Genomic DNA, 17,879 nt, shown 5'->3' with positions numbered 1-17,879 from the left:
AATGCTTACGAACAGACATGATTTTCAGAATTGTGTTTTAAGGCAATCTTGAGTGAATGATAACAAGACTTTCTTCTTAGATACGAAAAATATAAATGCTTTCCTCTAATATAATTTAATTAATAACATTTTATTCCTTTGTTTTATTAGGAAAAAAAATTAAAAATCAAAAACTATAAGCATTCAATACATGTAACAAAATACATACGGAATCTGCATCAAATTTTTCAATTTGGTTTGTTTCAATTTGGAGAAAACCCTACTACATGAACAGTCACTTTCGAGAAATTAAATATATTACCATTCGTATTATTGCAAAGTAGATAAAATAAAATCTGATACCGGCTTGTTTCTTTGCTGAGCGAGAGCAGTCATTTGAAGAATATTCTTTTGCACCGTAGATCTATCAATGTTTCGTACGGAGTACTCATTCCACTTTTTCGAAGATGCTCAACATATGACTCTATCTGGATTTCTACTTGATTATTTTTGGAAGAATCTCTTTCGTGATGGTTCCAGCTCACAATTTTTATTCAGTCACGTAGTATATAAAAGTATAAGGTTATTGGATACGGGTATCCTTGGGAGTGGGTTACCGGATTTAACACCATTAGATTACTTCCTTTAGGGTAGCTTACAGAATTAAATCTGGGAAAGAAAATCCTTGATTAGAGTAAGCGGATTTGATTAATCATATTGTTATGGTGCATGAATTTGTTAACCGGTAATATAGCCCAATATCGGAGTACTCACTAATGGTGCTCCTTTTAATCGATGACCGAAGGAATTAATGGAATTATGAAGATACTGTATTTATAGAGAATTACAGAGAATGCAAAAACAGAACCATTTCTTTGGATTTTGAAATAAATATAAAAGAGCTGGAAGATTTTAATTTTGTTTGTTTTTTTAATCTTTACTTTTTTTTTATTTATTTGTTTATTTATTTATTTATTTATTTTTATTTGTCTACTTATTTATTTATTTATTTATTTTTATTTATTTATTTGTTTGTTTATTTATTTTTATTTGTTTATTTATTTATTTATTTTTGTTTATTTATTTTTATTTGTTTATTTATTTATTTTTATTTGTTTATTTATTTATTTATTTTTCTGTCACTGTTTAAAAGTGCTCAATATAAAGGGAAAGAAAAGATTTTTCTTCTGCTTCTGTTGGGGGAAATCGTGATGTAAGGAAAAGTGGCAAAAACTGAGACCATTGTGTCTATATTATTAGAAATGTTCGATAATTATGGTATGTAGACAAATGGAAAGAAAAAGAAAAAAATATTTTGGAGGCGGTAGTGCGGAAAACGTTGCATTTAGAAGAAAGAAAAAACTTAGTGTCGAAAAAAAAATAAATGTTGGATATGCTATTCGAAGAACTTTCGTGGCATTTTGAAGCATATAATAAATTTAATTTTTGTATTTTTGGTTAATTTTCCAAAAAAGACCCAACGTTGAAATTAAGGAAGCTGATCAAAAACCCAAAGAACATTATTCATAGAATGTCGAATATGAATTTACTAATAAATGGAATGGTCTTCATCTGACATCTTCTCGGAAACAGATAAAGAAAAATAGTACTTGCAGTGCCTGAAGGAATTCTTATGACCTGATGTACGGTACAATCAACTTGTTCGAATGTGTGGAAAATGTACAGATGCCAAATGATCACAAATGCGAGTGGTGAACGAAATTTCATGAAACTGAAGCTGCTAAAAAAATAATTGTCGATCATTCAAGAATGCCTGAACAACATAATGCATTAAAAAAATTGATTTCAGAAGTAATTTTACTGAATATATATAAAGCAAATTGAGGAAAGTTACAATATGAGATTCAATATAATAATAAAAGAAATAAAATATGATAATTTTATAAGATAATGCTATTTTTAACTGTAAAAATACCAAATCTTATAATTAAAGAATATTTAAGCTGTGTTAAAAAGTTTGGAATCGTTTTGCTATTTTGTTGGAAATAAAATATATGTTACTACATATATTTTAAATTCGATTCTAAATTTCTTAGTTAAAAATTCTTATTAAAAATATGTGTCGATAATTTCCAAATAATTAATTTATAGTATTAGATCATTTTAAATTTATTATTTTTAATAGTAATAATAACTTTAATGACATAAATTTAAAATGAAGTTAAACATTAATTCATTTAAGTAAGATAATAATACGAATTCTTGTAATATGCATTTTTACTAAAAAAATCAACATACAAATATGAAATTGAATAAAAAATACCATTCAACAACGAAACTTTGACACTGTTTATTCCAGTTCGAAAGAATGTAAATAGAAATATTTTCCATTAATATATAGTATATAATAAAACTCTTTATAGTTTATAAAAAAAAAGTGGCGATTTATGAACTCAAGCTGGATTTTTTAAAATTGTATAAGCTGTCTTATTTTTAAAACTTAAAGAAAAACAAAAATGATATATTTGTCAAAAATAATTTTTCAGTTTCAAAAGTTGAATGATTGTAATGTAATTTAAAATAAATATGCAAATACAGGAAGAAATCTCTGTCACTTTATCCTATTATGTTATTAAAAAAGTGGAATAAAAAATAATGATAAAGGGCAGAAACTTTATTTATTTTTTGTCATATAAATAAAATAAACATAAAATCGAATCGCAAATAAGTTTCATTCACAATACTTTCTAATCTTTAATACAATTTACCTGGAAAGGAACCTCAGAATAATTTAACGTCTGTGACCTCAAAGTTATCAACATCCGCCATTGCCTCTGTGGATGACTCATACAAGCTTTTCTGCCTTGTTGCCGAAAAGAGTTCAGCGCTATTAGGAAAACAATTCATTGAAATTTAATGACAGAAAATATTTCGGACTTTCTTTTTTAAATGAGAGAGAAAATCGAAAACAATTTCAAAAAATTTGAAAGAGGTAACGAAATTGGAGGGTCGGATACAGAAATTTTAGTTTTATTTCTTAAAATTTAAAAAAAAAGGACTATTTTTAAAAATTTCTCAAAATTCAATCAATAATGTTAGAAGTATGAAGCTCATTTCTTTAAAGCAATCGGCCCAAGCAGCAGAGGTAGTGGTATAAATTCCCGGGAGGCGAAACATTTCTGCTTCTAGGCTACTTTTTAAACAGACAGATATGGAAGGGTGAAAAAAATAACAGCTAATAAGCAATAATTTTATAACTAAATAATATAATTATAGTTTTGTTGTCAGATATACTTGGACAATCTTTCCAAAATTGCCACATTGACTCAACAAATACGGTGGTTTTTAATACTCATGATAAAAGGATCATTGTATGTTCATACTTTATTATCAAATCTACACCATCAGAAAATTATACATTATATTCGTCTGTAAATGGCGTATTCATTGACACATTCTGCCAGCCGCTCTGAGTTTCTTTGGATTTCGCCGCTGCTTCTGTCAACCGTTTGGTATCAGATTTCCGCCAAAGATATTTCCTGCACTTGAATTAACACAACATCCCATATTCATCGGGGAGCGCCTTATATTTAATTGGCGAAAAGTGAGTTGTAGATAAAAAATATTCTAGATCACCCTAAACTAATAATGTCTAATGGTTCTTGCTCGCTTGTGTCGAATGAAAATTGAGTTTATCTTTCTTTGCAGGATCCACCAACAGCTTGTTCAGCACTGCTGTCATCAGCGGATCCTCCAGTGCTCCAGAATTAAAAAACGTCGTTGCGCCGTCTTCTGCAGGTAAATATATTGCACGCATTTGTTTTAACAAAATCCCCCCCCCTTCTTTCCGAACTCTTTAGTATCATGGCTTGGGAACTTTTTTGATCGCACCGTTTAACTTTAAAAAAAAATCCTAACAAATTTTCAAAAATGCATTTTTACATCCATTGTTTTGACAAAGGATTTAGAAGAAAGGAATAAGAGATGACGAGTGAGTCCTCTTTGAATCTGGTGGGAAGGTGTGTTCGTATGTGTCAGCTTCATTTTATCTCATCGGTCTAACAAGCAAAAGTCCGAGGTACATTCTTACAAGTGTTCTCCTTGATAATGAAAACAATGATAGCTGAGATTCGCAAAAGGAATTCCCATTTCCACCTAAAGCCTCATTCCCATAACCCATTGCCTTCTTAAATGTGCCATCCAACCCATCGTGGGACCGTTCTCTCCCATCGCTTGTCACTACGCATGTGGACGTCAGGAGTTTCCTGAAAACTGTCGGTAAAATGAACTGACATCAAGAATAAGCATACGATTTATTTTTTTCGTCTTTACTCTTGTGCCGAGAATGTCTTATAAATAAAGTCTTTCCATATTGAAAACGAAACGAAATAGTTTCGGAATCGCAACTCAAAATTATTTCTTATTCAAACTAAAACCAAAAAAGGAACACGAAAAACTTCGTAGTATTTAGAGAGCGCAAATGCAGCTGTTGTTGAGTGTTTTTATATGGTATTTTTGTTATTATTGTTATTTTTATTTTTGTATTTTTACTTGTTAGTGGATATTTTCTTCTCATTTGTTGTTTTGTATTTCCCTTTCTGTTTAAATGGTATATCTCTTGAGCCTAATTTTAAGGGGATTTTCAGGTCACGAGGAATCATTATTAGACTATTTAGTCTGCATTCCTTCACAGAAAAAAAATCCCTTTTTTTTTTAATCCCTGCCTGAGAATGACCATTGAAAAAGTCTTCAAGCCAGATTCTTTTTTTATTTGATTTTCCTATTAACTTGATTTTATTAGTTTTATATATATATTATAGAAGCTTATTAACTGTAAGAAGAACATTGTAAGTGTTTTCCTTATCCTGGACATATTTCAGTCCGTCATTTATTCTTGCTGGTGATTATAGTTTAGCATTTGAAAATGTAACTTTTTTCCCGGTTGAATGCCTGGTATGGCTTAATTTTTTTCTGTAGTCATTGAAGGAGTTTTCCAAATGTATTTCTAGCTGAGTGTCATTATTCCGAAGATCAATTTTCATCCATTCATTCCTCATGATTCTGTAGATTAATCGCTTCCCTCTAAGTAGAACTAAAACGCCTGGAAATACTTCCTCGAACTGATTTTAGTTATCTGTTTTGTCTTTTTCCACTCAATTAAGAAAATAGTAATATTAAATTCAGTTTAGGTGGCTGGTCATGTATCAATTAGCTTATGCATGCACAACTGCCATGTCTCAGAATTTAAAAAAAAATGACAAAATTAGATCGTCATATTGCTTGAATATGCTTGAAAATTTCTGTAATATTATAAAAATGAAAATTAATGAAAACAATCTATGCCATTTTTCCCGTGCTCTTTCAGTAGTAATTTTCATTTTGAGCTGGCATCAAAGACAATATTATCAGATATGATAGTATTAAATAAATTTTAGAACAAACACATAAAATATAAAAAAAAGAAATAAATAGTGGATTCCTTAATTTTTTTTTAAAAAAACCTTTCATTTTTGAGGCGAAAAGGAAGGGGGAAATCTGCCAACTGAAATGAAAGAGTCTCTAAAAGGATAAATATTAGCAAAAACGGAGCACCGACTTTAATGTATAAGATGCTTAAATTTTGTGATGCAATAATGGAAATATTTCCCCTAGTAAAAAGTTTTTATGTTCTGCTTTCTTGAATGAAAGCACTTTGACATTAGACCTCATATTAGCAAATTCTATTGGTATGAGTGGGATGTTGTGAAGCCTTCTTTACATAATATTATACAGAAAGATGTGAGTGTGTGTATCTTAAGACATGTGGCTGAAGCTTTCGTTTCTAAAGTAGTTTTATTATTTCATTATACATGAATTTGTAAGCAAGTCCCTTATGGAGACACATTCACTTTAATTTATCTACACTGCATACGAAGGCTGCCTTGTCTAGTTCGTTCTCCAAATGTCGTGAGTTACCGCCTTTGTGAACTTTTAGCAATTGCTGTGAAACTGAATATGTGTAAAGTATCAACAAATAAATTTTCTCTATCTCTTTTATTGCCTTGTCATTTCAACATGTCCATGTTTCCTCTAACTTCTTTGGGTGACATTTCCAATTTTACATTCCAGTGTGATTCTGGCTTGTCTTTACGTTACCTCTTCTAACTTTGAATTTGAATTTGTAACTTGAATAATAACTCTTGTAATTTGAATTTGATATCATCCTGTTAAGGCACTATTTATTAGATTTTACATACATTTCATGGTTTTTTTCATGTGCTGAAATTATACATCGGAAAATATTCCCAACTGAAATGGTAACTCTCTATTGCAGATGGCTTCTGCCAGGTACCTACCATCCGTCCGTTGGAGACGCTGCACAACGCTCTTTCCCTCAAGCAGCTGGACTCGTTTCTGGAGCGAATGACCTCCTCCTCCTTCCGGATGTCTCTGCAGTCTCTCTGCAAGCTTCCCTCGTCTTCGTCCTCCACCTCCTCCTGTTCACAGCCGACCAACATCCTGCCTATCGTCTCCCCTTCCAACAGTGAGTGGATTGTCCTTCTCTCGCAAATGATTAGACAAAATTCGACAGTGCGTCGATCATCCTAGACAGTCGTAACCAGCATTCCCCAAATAACTTAAATGTCCTTCTTTCGTGTCCTTGCGGTGACTCATTCAATATTTAAAAATGAAGCTGATTCGTATATAAATCTTTTAAGTTTTAAGATAATAGAACTGTTGCTGCCATATTTTCTGAATTAAATATTGCTATATTTATATTTATTAATAGACTACCATAAGACTACCGTCTGTTTTAAAAAGAATTTTTAAAGATCCCTGTCATCTCTGAAAATGTTCAATGTTCTAAATGATAATTTTCATTTTTTCATTTCATTTAATAAATATAGAAATGGATAGTAATGCAAACGTCAAAGAATAAAGCTTCTAGATTTCGATAAATCTCCACGTTTTAAACATACCTGAATTCTTCAAAAGCATGTTTGGGATTATATCTCTCAATCTATAATCACGGGAGTTGAGAAACTCAGAGAGTTAGTTAGATGAAATTTAGCACTTTGTTTAATTACTAAAATTGTAAATTTTTCATTGGATCCTTTAAGGAGGTGACCGTCTGTCTTGTGCTTGTCTTTTCATTTGTAAACAAGATGAAGTCATAAATATAGTGAGCTAAAGAATCATGAATTAATACTTACTCAACAATTGTTGAAGATCTGTCACAAATTACGGATTAATTCGATTAAATGGGGGGGATATACACTGAATTCTTTTTACTGAACGACGAAGTTGAGCACTAAATGCGCCACAATGAGAAAGTTAAAGGGGGCAGCTCCTTTGGTTGATACTGATAGGTTGATTGATTAATCACTTTATAGTAGAATTCTTCTCTTGAATACAAAATTGTCTTCATTTTAATTTATAATAAAGCTTTATAATGTAAAAATGCATTATTTCTTCAGTCAAATTTAAAAAAATTTAATAAATCATTTAAGTTTGTTTGTTTTGCGTTGTTGTATTACTAAAGAAAGCAGAATGATTGCACTTTCAGCTGCATCAAGCGAAATAATAGTTGTAAAGTAATGCGAATCAGCGATGGGCTGGATTATTTCGTGATCTCAACGAATTTGTGATGAAAGTGCTTTGATCCTCCCAAAAATAATAAATAATACTTTTCATAAGAAAAAAGATTGTTGGCTTTCAGTGGTCTAGCATGGACATATCAGAGGTAAGTATCTTTCTTTATGTAACTTCTGCCTTACGCCAAATTTTGGAGTTATCAATGCATCTAACTCGAGCTTTCGCTTTACAAACACACCAAATGGGCGAATTTGATCAGTTATGAAATTGAATGCTCACTTTCACTCCGCGTTAGATCGATAGACTTCTCATTGGCGGATTTCATATAAAATTTGATAGCGATGTACATTTTTGGCGCCACAGGGTGCATAACATCATTAAAAATCCTTAAAACTGCTTATTTTTAGTGGTCCTTATATAAGGAGACAAAAAATGCTTATATTTTTGCACATATATTTTTTTCTGATGAGAAAAAAAAAATTATTTTCCCACCCATGATTTGCCCGACTGTAAGCTATTTCTTTGCAGTGTCAGATCTTTCAATGCTTAACGGATTTAATGAATGCGGGGGCCAATGGAAAAGATTTTATCTCAGTTTATGGAAATGCTGATAGAATGGGGAAAATATATCCTTTTCATTTACTTGACTCTTCTTTCACTTCCTTTTGCTTGTTTAGATAAGAGAAAAATCCATCCTTTTTAGAAATAATTTTATGTGATCATGTTACGTTTTTAACAGTAACTTCAATTCATCCTGCTCTTCTGTACGTGATTACTTGGTTGCAGAGCATTTGTTAGTTATACATCAACGTCGTTTAGTGATGCTCCATTTGTGAATTATTTATTTCAATTAATTTTGCTGCAAAAGTTTAGAACTTTACAATATGCTGAAAAATGTGCATTTGATTCATTATGGACTTTTAAAAGTGAATACACTGAATGATTCAAGGCTTCCGAAAATAAAAAATAAAATAAAATGTTTATGGCGCTCAAAAGTCACTCGTGGGTCATTTGTTACTCTTGCCAAAAGGTACCGAAAATAATACCAATAAAATTCCTTTTACGAACTATTCAAAGAGAAAGAATTGCAACTGCCAAAATATTCGAACTCGAGATTTTGCCCTACCCCTATGATTCAAACCTCCACTTAACACATTTTTGATGTTATGTCTATATGTGAACACGAAAAATGTGTTGAGTTGGAATGTCTTAAAACTACGTTTGCAGATTTCAACCACATTTTTAGCTGAAATCATTTCTGCTGTCTGTTTGTCCGACGGCACGTGAACAGGATAACTTGAAAGCGCGAAGTGCTGCATCGATAAAATTGTCGCACGCAGTTTCAGCATATAGATCATTATCAAAATTTCGAACCAAATCTATCAATGAGTTGACCATCTCTCGGTCTGTACATTCGTATGCATGTAAACAATGTGACAAAATAACGCAATTTAGATAAATGAAATTTGTTCAATTATCTTGCTTCTCAAAACGTAGCTCTGTCGCAAGGTTTGGATTTAATGGGTCGGCTAAAAAGTTTCAGAGCATACTTTCTTCTTTTTTTCTTTCTTTGCTGGTATTCTAAAAATAAAACCATATGTACTCGGGACATTTAGGGCCTTGATTTAGGTATCTATTTTTATGGCAGAGGGGTGAGTGATAACCTTCTTTAAGAAGTATGCAATGAAGCAGTGGTGGAACATTCTCAGCTGGTTTCCCATTTATTTATGGTAAGCCATTTCTTCAAATGTATCAGTCATCGCCCACTTTCGCCTTTTTACTTTCTCGTTTGCGTGGTATAGAGAAAGTATGGCAATCGCCACAAAATTTCGATCTCGAGATTTTAACGAATCTCCATGTTTTAGATTTCCCTCAGTTCGAAAGACACATTTTTGAAAACTGTCTGTCTGTGACAAAGATAACTCAAAAATGCTTTGAGATAGACAAATGAAACTTGGTATAGGGTCTTTATACCAAATTTGTAGATTTGTATCAAATTTTGAGCAAAGGCCGTTCAGAGGAAGTCTGTCAGTCCATTTGTTCGAATATAAATTAACACGATAACTACAAAACAAAGAGAGGTAGGCAGTTAAAATTCGGTGCATAGAATTTACATTTACGGTGTAGATACCTGTCAGAGTTTAGCCAAGGGGTTGATCATCTGTCGATCTTATCGATTGTTTCACTCGATTGGAAAAAATCACGTCATTCGATTGGAAAAGCAAAATTCGATTCTCGGATGCAATGAACCGCATGCCAAGGATAATCGCCAAGAAAGATACGAAGATTCATGAAGATATTAAATTCACATGTAAGGTTAATATTTCTTTGATAAAAGCTAACTTTTCCCACGCATGTAAAACGTGTTCGAGCCGGTTAAATTTTATTTTTATTTTGTTCGAAATTGTTGAAAAATATGATTAATTTTTTTTAATTCATTGAAAATAGAAATTTAATTTATAGGTTAAAACATTAGTAACGTTAAAAAGGTAATTTTTTGAATTTTAATTTTATATAAAAATTACATTTAAGTGATTATATTTTTGGAAGTTATAGTTTAAAAGACACCAACATTTCGCCTAATTTTTAATCAATTAACATTCTAATTAAAAATTTAAAAAATCGTTGCGATGTGCATATTTCCGACCTCTAAGGTATACGTATGCTAAATTTGGTAGCTGTAGGTCAAACAATCTGGTCTGTAGAGCGCCAACACACACACTTACACATTCAGCTTTATTATAAGTATATATTGATATAGATGAATCATTTTTTAAAATTCTATTTTTCAGCAGGAGATTATGATAATCGTTTAATAGAGCATTTAGAAGAAAATTAAATTTGAATTCAGCTAACATCTCTTACAGATTTTCGCAACAGCAAATGATTAGTTAGTGAAATATTAATATATTTCTGTATCAATTGGTTCTATATTTTTATGCTCTCTTTCATGTACAAAACGAATATGCAATATTTCATATACAAAATGAAAAGCCATATAACAAACAAATAATTTATCCGTATCAGAGAACAAATTTTAAAAAAAATTCAACAACATTAAAATTAAATCTACGATGATAGTTAGAAATGTTTAAATAATAGTACTTGTAATAATGTAATACTAATTCTACTCTGAAAGCTAATTTTTTAAACTGATGTAACATGCCATCTCATGGAAACATAAAAACCATATTTGGAAGTTTTTCTAACTATTTATAGCATTTCAAGATTATTCTTTTTGCAGCTATCCCCTTCTTAGAAAACATTCAAATACCACTAATCTCAATTAATTGTGCTTTAAAATTAAGAAACAACTTTTTTTACGTGCCTATATTTAAATAACATATATTTCAGTGTTCGAATTTATTTAATTAAAGAAATGAATCAAGAAGAAATAAGGTAAAAACTGATACATTCAGAACGCTTTCGATGAATGAAAATTGTTGTAGGTATATAAAGTAATACATTTGTTATCTAAAATAGAGAAGATGTGATTATTGTTTTGAAATAGATATAGTATTTATATGAGAATAAATATCATTCGTCATCAATTTTTATCATACTTTTTTGAATAAATACATTGAAAAGAAGTTCATCCTTCAGAAAATACTGAGTGGAAAGTATTCAGATTGTATTAAAACGCATTAAATTATATTAAAAAACATGCCATTAAGTATTGAAAATTGTATTAAGCGTCATGTTACATTTCGCAAAATCTGACACCTTTTAGATAACGTTTATAACGTTGTATCTCTTTTAGAACTGATTCTTATCAGTAATACAACCTGCTTGTAAACAGTACCATTGATGGATAGTTTTATGACCGATACGGAAATGGCCTACTTTTGGAGGAAACAAATGGCGAAAGAAATAGTTGCCAATGGTATAAAGAAAATTAAACTTTGATTTTTTTTAAGGGAAAAGAAATTTCTCTTCGAAAAGGAAATTGAATCTAAAGCTAATGCACTTGTTCGACAAGCCAGAAACTTTTCATTGCTAGCAAAATTAATGAATTGGGAAAAGTTATTGATAATAAAATTGAATGAATTGACAGTGTTTGGAAAAATTTCTGAAGAGAAATAACCTTTTATTTACATATTTAATAAAACTGGCATGAATTTTATATCCTAGATTTCTTTACTTATGTTCTTGACATTTTTCGAAGAATTGGAATGTTAATAAAGTGGCAATGTAAATCCCCCTCCCCCTGATATTACTCATTGCGGTGCAGTTAAATAATTTAAGATATCCGTTGAAAGTCCTTTAATAAGTCTTTCAAATGAAACATGCATGAAAAAAAATTCAATCACTTAGTTTCAATGTAAGTGAAAATGATTCAGTGATTTGATAATATTTTTTGTGTATTAAAATTTGATTTTTACTTAGTTAATACTTCATTTATTTCATTCGAACTTATAACTCTATAATAAAAATATTAGTTTAAGGCTGGTTTTTATTTTTTCTTTAGATGTTCTTAAAATGTACTTATGTAATGCTTTTATTTTAAGATAAAATGAGTCTACGCACCTGGTACCAAATTTCATCTTATTGCTCGCAGACCGACAGGCATGATTCTCAGGTCTTTCAGGGGAGGTCTTTAATGTGAGGATTCATCAAAATCTATGTGTTGAAAACTAGACTACTTCTTATGTTAGAAAAGGTACATTCCAAATACTGTTATAGAACTATGGAAAGGCCGCAATTTCAACCTGTTTCGAGGGCGCCAACTCAGACTGCCCTCGGAACGCCCGACTGCTATCTAAGGTGCTGCGTATCCGTAACCCACTCGAAAGATACGCTATCTTGCTCAGGTGAATCTTTCTTGTAATCAGTTCCTGCTTCGCTTTTCAACGCAGCCGCAAGTGAACATTTTGCTTCAAAGGAAAAGCTTTATGGAAGCTCTCTCGTCTCTCTCTCTCTCTCTCTCTCTCTCTCTCTCTCTGTTCATTTTTACTATGGTTAAAAACTAATTCATTTAGAAATACTTCATTAAAACTAAACTTCATTCAACTCATTCATTTACAAATACTTCAATTAAAATCTAATAGTTTCTTTTAAAAAATTACGGATTCTCCCTAACGAATTTTAAAAACTTCAATGCCAATAGGATGAAACAGATCTTATTTAAATATGAAAATAAAAGTAATGGAAGCAAAAAATAAAAACACAAAACTATTAAAATAACTTAAATCGTTAGAATTTTTTTTTTTTTTTTCTTCAAGGGAAAATATTGCGATTAGAGGATTACGCATAGGAGAGGATTGCACAAAACTAATTTCAAGTAGGAAAAGCTTGGGCATAATATATAAAAAGCGAAGTGTGACTCGACTAAAACAATGTCTAATTGTGTCTTATTTTTGACAATGAGATTTTAAAACCCGAAATGAAAGAGAAATTGGGATTTCTTTTTCTTTTTTGCGCAGCAATGTTAGAGTTTTTGCATATTATTTTATTTCTGAAATGAATGCATTTTTTTAAAGTAAGAATGATTTCACCAATAAGATAAAATATTAGATTAAAAATGTGGTTTAATCCATTTTATAAAAAAAAATTCGGAGATATCATTGCTTTCTCATATGCGAAATACGCATAAAATTATAACTGTCAGATATTCGAATTCTATTATTTGAGGAATCTTCACGTTTGAGACCTCCCCCTTAAAGCGCAATGAATCAAACGGACAAAATTTGACATGTGATCATTATACCAAAATGGTGTGTTGATATCGGGTATTGCGCGAAATTCATCGACGGGAAGTCCGTCCATTTGCATGTAAGAACATTAACTGTATATCAGATGATTTTATTGCTAGAATTGAATGTCCTTATCAGATTTTGAACTGTATGGTCCATTGGCTAGTATTGTCTATCGCAATAATAAATGAACGATATTTATTCCGTCACCTCGCAGCATCCAACTTTCCATTTCCAGATCGAAAATTGTCATCCAGAGAGCTGATCTTTGTTCCAGTCCAACCAAAGATAGGCATCCACTCGGTTTCATTACTTGCTGCGAAGCGAGTAGCGCGCCATATTGTGTGTTCATGTACGAAAGAATCAGCTGGTTATTAATATTTTCCTATAAACGCCAACAATTGGAAGAATAGACTGCTCTTTGTTTTGAGATATTGTGAATCATTTATGTGACTGACCATTGCGCGTTTTTTTCTTGCAGGCGCTCTGTGGAGCGGTCCGCCATCCTTTGTCTCGAGCAGCGGACCTTCCTCGCCCAACTCCTCCACGCTGGACATCTGGGCCCGCTGGAGAGCTATGACAGAAGTGGACTCCGCGCTGCTCGACTACTCGGGGTCTCGCAGCAGCCTCAGTAATCCCCCTTCGCCGCACGATCCTCATTACCACAACAACAGCCTTTGACACATCCTCCGATACGGCGGGTCAGGGGTGACAGCCACTGCTGCTCCCCCTCTCGCTGAGATTCCAAAGCTGACACTATTTCACTGCATTTATTTTCTGCATGTCACACTTTTATGTTGTACTCTCTTATTACCTAACTCATTCAATAGAACTTGGCTAATTCGAATGTTTTAAATTCAAATAACCAAATACATTTTTAAAAAATCAAAATACAGTCCAATATTTTAAATTCAAATCCGTCAATAGTTTCGGAGTTGTTAATTTTAGAAGGGGAGATTTATTAAATTTTGTTTTTAGCGCAATGTTAAAATATTGTTTGTGATTTAAATGTCTTTTAATTTTATTGAAGTTAGGTAAAAAAAAAATTATTTGTATTTCTGAATTATCTGAATTATTTCTAGTGGGTTTCCTCAATAATCATAAATAAAAAATTTTTTACTTCAAGTTTTTTTTTTTTTACTACAACAAAATTTTTGCTACCCTCTATTTACTACAAGATATGATTATTTTCTCTTTTATGCTCATTATTGGATTCATTTTTACAAATTTTTAGACTGTTTTGTTTCCACCGTCTTTGAAATGGCCGAATCCCTTTGCTGACTTCACATGTTACCTTCAGCACACACAGGGGCTTTCTTAATGTTTTGCCCTGCAACTCTTTTTTAGGGAAGAAATCTCATTTTGCTCCAAAATGGTTGGTTAAGATCCTGAAAAAAGTATAAAAATCAGTGATAAAGAAACTGAATATAAAATGATTATGAAGGGATGTTCGATAAAAGTGTTGTAGCTTTGCGTACCAGATGAATGAATGGATTAAATTAAAAAATTTGTAAATTTTCCAATTCTAAATGTTTATTGCCTCTTGAATGAACGAAGAGTGCTATTGATCAAATAGGGTGAAGAATTTTTCAGGCACCAGTTTAAAAAAAAAAGGATGCTTTTATACTCTTATGTTAATGTTGAAGATGTTTTTGTCAAAAAAGTTTGAGTTTACAGCAAGAATCGCAAAAACATGAAATACCGATATAAATACTGTCAGTAAATTGAATTTTATATCTCATTCTCAGTATGTTTTATTCATGAATTTTTTTCCTTTAACATTCTTTATGTTCTTATTTTCTGGACATTTCCAATTCTTTGAATTTCAGATTTCTGATAAAAGAAATAATTATTTCCAACATCTTACGACGCTAGAAAAGCTTATTTTCAAAAAGATTTTCATTTTCTACTTGAATCTATAATAATTTTAAGAATTTTTTATTATATGATGGAATTTTGTAATCAATATTTTTTTTTAAATGCCGTCTTAAACAGTGCCTGTCGTTGTATCAAAACTAAATAATTTGCTGGCAATCGAGTGGGGAAGATATTCAGAGGGACTGTACAGAACTATTAGGAGTAAATGAAAAATTGATTACAAAATTCCATCTTCATCAATATGGATCAATTTTTATTATTAATTGTCTCAAACATTTGTGCTTGCAAAAAGCAAAGAAAGTGGTTTCAGCAAATGACGACTACCTCATGTTTTCTGCCACTCAGCTATATATGTAGTGTCCTTCGTTACGTGCTGTTTTGGCAGTGACGATTGTAAAGATCTGATATTGAAGCAAAATTATCCTTGCTTTTTCTGATATGACGACATTAAGCGACATTGCGCAAGGATTTTGTATGGCTCCGATGTAGTTAAAATATTAGTATGTATTACGTTTGGAAGTCGAATGGATATTCCTATTTGATTTCCGCCTTAGTTTTTTGAAATCTTTACAAATGACATCTTTTCTGACAATAAAAATGCAATCTACATTGCAAACTGTGATAATCGATGGCATGTTGATACTCATCAATATTCAGTCTCTGTTAAGAGATTAAATGATTGTGATTGAAATCATTGGCCGATGAATTAGAAAACTCTGTTGAATATTATACTAGAAGCCCAAATGGCAGGCCGGATTAGCAAGAATTCTACCCATTTCCAGCTAATTTTTTTTTTTATTGAGTAATCATATTATTTTTTATATTTTCCATTCCCTTACTATCATCAAACGTCGTAAGCTATTAATTACTCTAGGGGCTTTAGAGCTAAACGGGCAAGATCTACTATATTTATTTTTCATTTAATTTCATTTTTTATGATAATAGTTCGATGGCTAAACAAATGAAGATAATATTGAAATAATTTTATATTGTCTATCCAAAAACTGGTCATTCATTCTTGTGGCAATCAGCTATTCACGCCTCTTTTTAAATGCAGTATTTGCAAGTTGCTGAATTTACCCAGCTAAAAGATATAGAATCGGTGACTGTATATGTGCGTAGGTCCTTCGGCTGCAGACAGGGAAAGTTCTTCCGGAAGTACGAATTTTGGTGGAGTGGCTGAACCTCTTTTGATCTTTGCTGCAGCCCCGAATGAAAGTACTCGAGACCAAATCCAACGAGTACCATAACAGATCTTCCAACAGACAAAGTATAACATGCATTTATTCAGCGATAATATTGTTGCTTATTTAAAATGTGAGGACGAATGAAAAGGAATGCAAATACATTTGTTATTCATAAAATAATATAACAGAGTTCGGCTCGATGTGATATTTTTCGAAGCAGTCCCCTTTCAAGTGGTGTATATTTGAATCAACAATTCAGGAACCCAGCTTCTTAAGAACGCATCTGCTTTCTTCTAAATAGCCATGCCTAAGTCAAATCAAAGGCTTGTACTTCCAATCTCAAATGAGGGAGTAAATGAATGTAATATGGAGCTTGACAAAGACTGTGTGGATAGAGCTGCTGACATTCAGTATTTTGTCTCACCAGAATGTCGTGCGAAACATGACAGCATGCGGTGAGAACTAATTGCTATTACAGTATTCCCCATAGAATGCATGTGCATTTTTAGGAATCCATAGAAAAGTGAAATCAAGATACGTTTTGCCTTTTTTATTTCATCTACCTCTAGAAAATGATTAGTCTCATTCTCAGTCTAGACAAAAAATATCATGCCTTGATGTTGATGGCATTTCTCAATATGTTTGTGTTTTGTTAAAGATTTTAATACTGTAATTAATATCATGCTCGTTATTTTTCTTTTGCTTTTCAACTGTTCAATGAAACTGTGATATGAATCACGCGCTGGACTGACTGACGAAACGGTTATCGAATTTATTTCCGGATTTTTTTAAAAAAAGAAATCCGGATTCTCAACGGTATTTAGATTTTAATGGTCGTAGCAAACTGAATTGTACTTTTCTAGCACAGATGTCTCTTCGGAGTGTTTCACCCAATCACCAGTATTTTATATGTACCTATTTTGTATAGATGTATTCCCTCTCTGTTAAATACTTTTCTATATATTGTATTCTTTTTTTTTCTAGAAACTTTTGTTTGTTCCCAAAATAAATATATTAAAATTTGTTGAAAACTATCAAAAAAAAAAAGGAAGAAAATAATAAAATGATTATTTATTTCATTTGTCGACTTTTTGATTTTGCATAATATACAAACAAACGCTTTTTCATTATACCGTGTTTCTAAAATCATAGAGCAAACTTTAACTCTTTATCTACGAATAAAATTATACACACTTACAACGCCAAACGCAAAAAAAAAAAAAAAAAAAAAAAAAAAAAAAAAAAAAATCAGTTTATAAGTATGTGAAATTATTGGTGGATATCTGTTTATCGCCAATCGCCGAAATACTGTGCTGACTTTCTAAATCACTTATTGGCAATAGCCGGTATTAAAAGATTAAGAGTAGGCCAGACGCACCAAAACGAGACATAAAGCATGGTGTAGAAAACACTGGTGGGAAGGGAGGTTGCAGAGGTCTTTATCAGTCAATTAAGTGAAAGAAAGGGGAATACAACACGAATTGAATATAATAAAGTTACACCACAGTATCATATCTACCATGCATGGTATCTAGATATGATACTGACAAGTAAGGCAACAAACTCTTTGAGGAAGTATATTTTTAAAATTACTATAACGCCAATA

General features: G+C 31.6%; 1 protein-coding gene and 1 long non-coding RNA gene across 13 annotated transcripts in view; one reads left to right on the top strand and one right to left on the bottom strand.

The window, feature by feature from the left end:
- The window catches only part of LOC129981810 (uncharacterized), a 28,554-nt gene extending 16,370 nt beyond the window's left edge, over positions 1 to 12,184 (bottom strand). For 3 of the 5 annotated variants that reach the window (XR_008785367.1, XR_008785369.1, XR_008785365.1), the window contains exons 1-2: positions 12,043 to 12,184; positions 2,709 to 2,827 (exon numbers count right to left, since the gene is read on the bottom strand). This is a non-coding gene — a long non-coding RNA (uncharacterized LOC129981810). Of the gene's footprint in view, positions 1 to 1,591; positions 1,721 to 2,708; positions 2,828 to 12,042 lie in introns of those variants that run through there. The other 2 variants (XR_008785366.1, XR_008785368.1) reach the window with 2 other exon arrangements.
- The window catches only part of LOC129981809 (inositol hexakisphosphate and diphosphoinositol-pentakisphosphate kinase-like), a 141,452-nt gene extending 124,100 nt beyond the window's left edge, over positions 1 to 17,352 (top strand). For 6 of the 8 annotated variants that reach the window (XM_056092832.1, XM_056092829.1, XM_056092831.1 and 3 more), the window contains 3 exons: positions 3,649 to 3,738; positions 6,254 to 6,463; positions 13,690 to 17,352. In XM_056092832.1, coding sequence (XP_055948807.1) covers positions 3,649 to 3,738; positions 6,254 to 6,463; positions 13,690 to 13,889 — 500 coding nt within the window. In that variant the 3' untranslated portion in view covers positions 13,890 to 17,352. Of the gene's footprint in view, positions 1 to 3,648; positions 3,739 to 6,253; positions 6,464 to 7,486; positions 7,757 to 12,023; positions 12,154 to 13,689 lie in introns of those variants that run through there. The other 2 variants (XM_056092834.1, XM_056092835.1) reach the window with 2 other exon arrangements.
- The last annotated feature ends 527 nt before the right edge of the window (positions 17,353 to 17,879 follow it).

This window comes from Argiope bruennichi, chromosome 8 (assembly GCF_947563725.1).
Source record: "Argiope bruennichi chromosome 8, qqArgBrue1.1, whole genome shotgun sequence".
Classification (NCBI taxonomy): Eukaryota; Metazoa; Arthropoda; class Arachnida; order Araneae; family Araneidae; genus Argiope; species Argiope bruennichi.
Note: the sequence above shows the minus strand (reverse complement) of the source record. Positions and strands in the feature narration are given on the sequence as shown.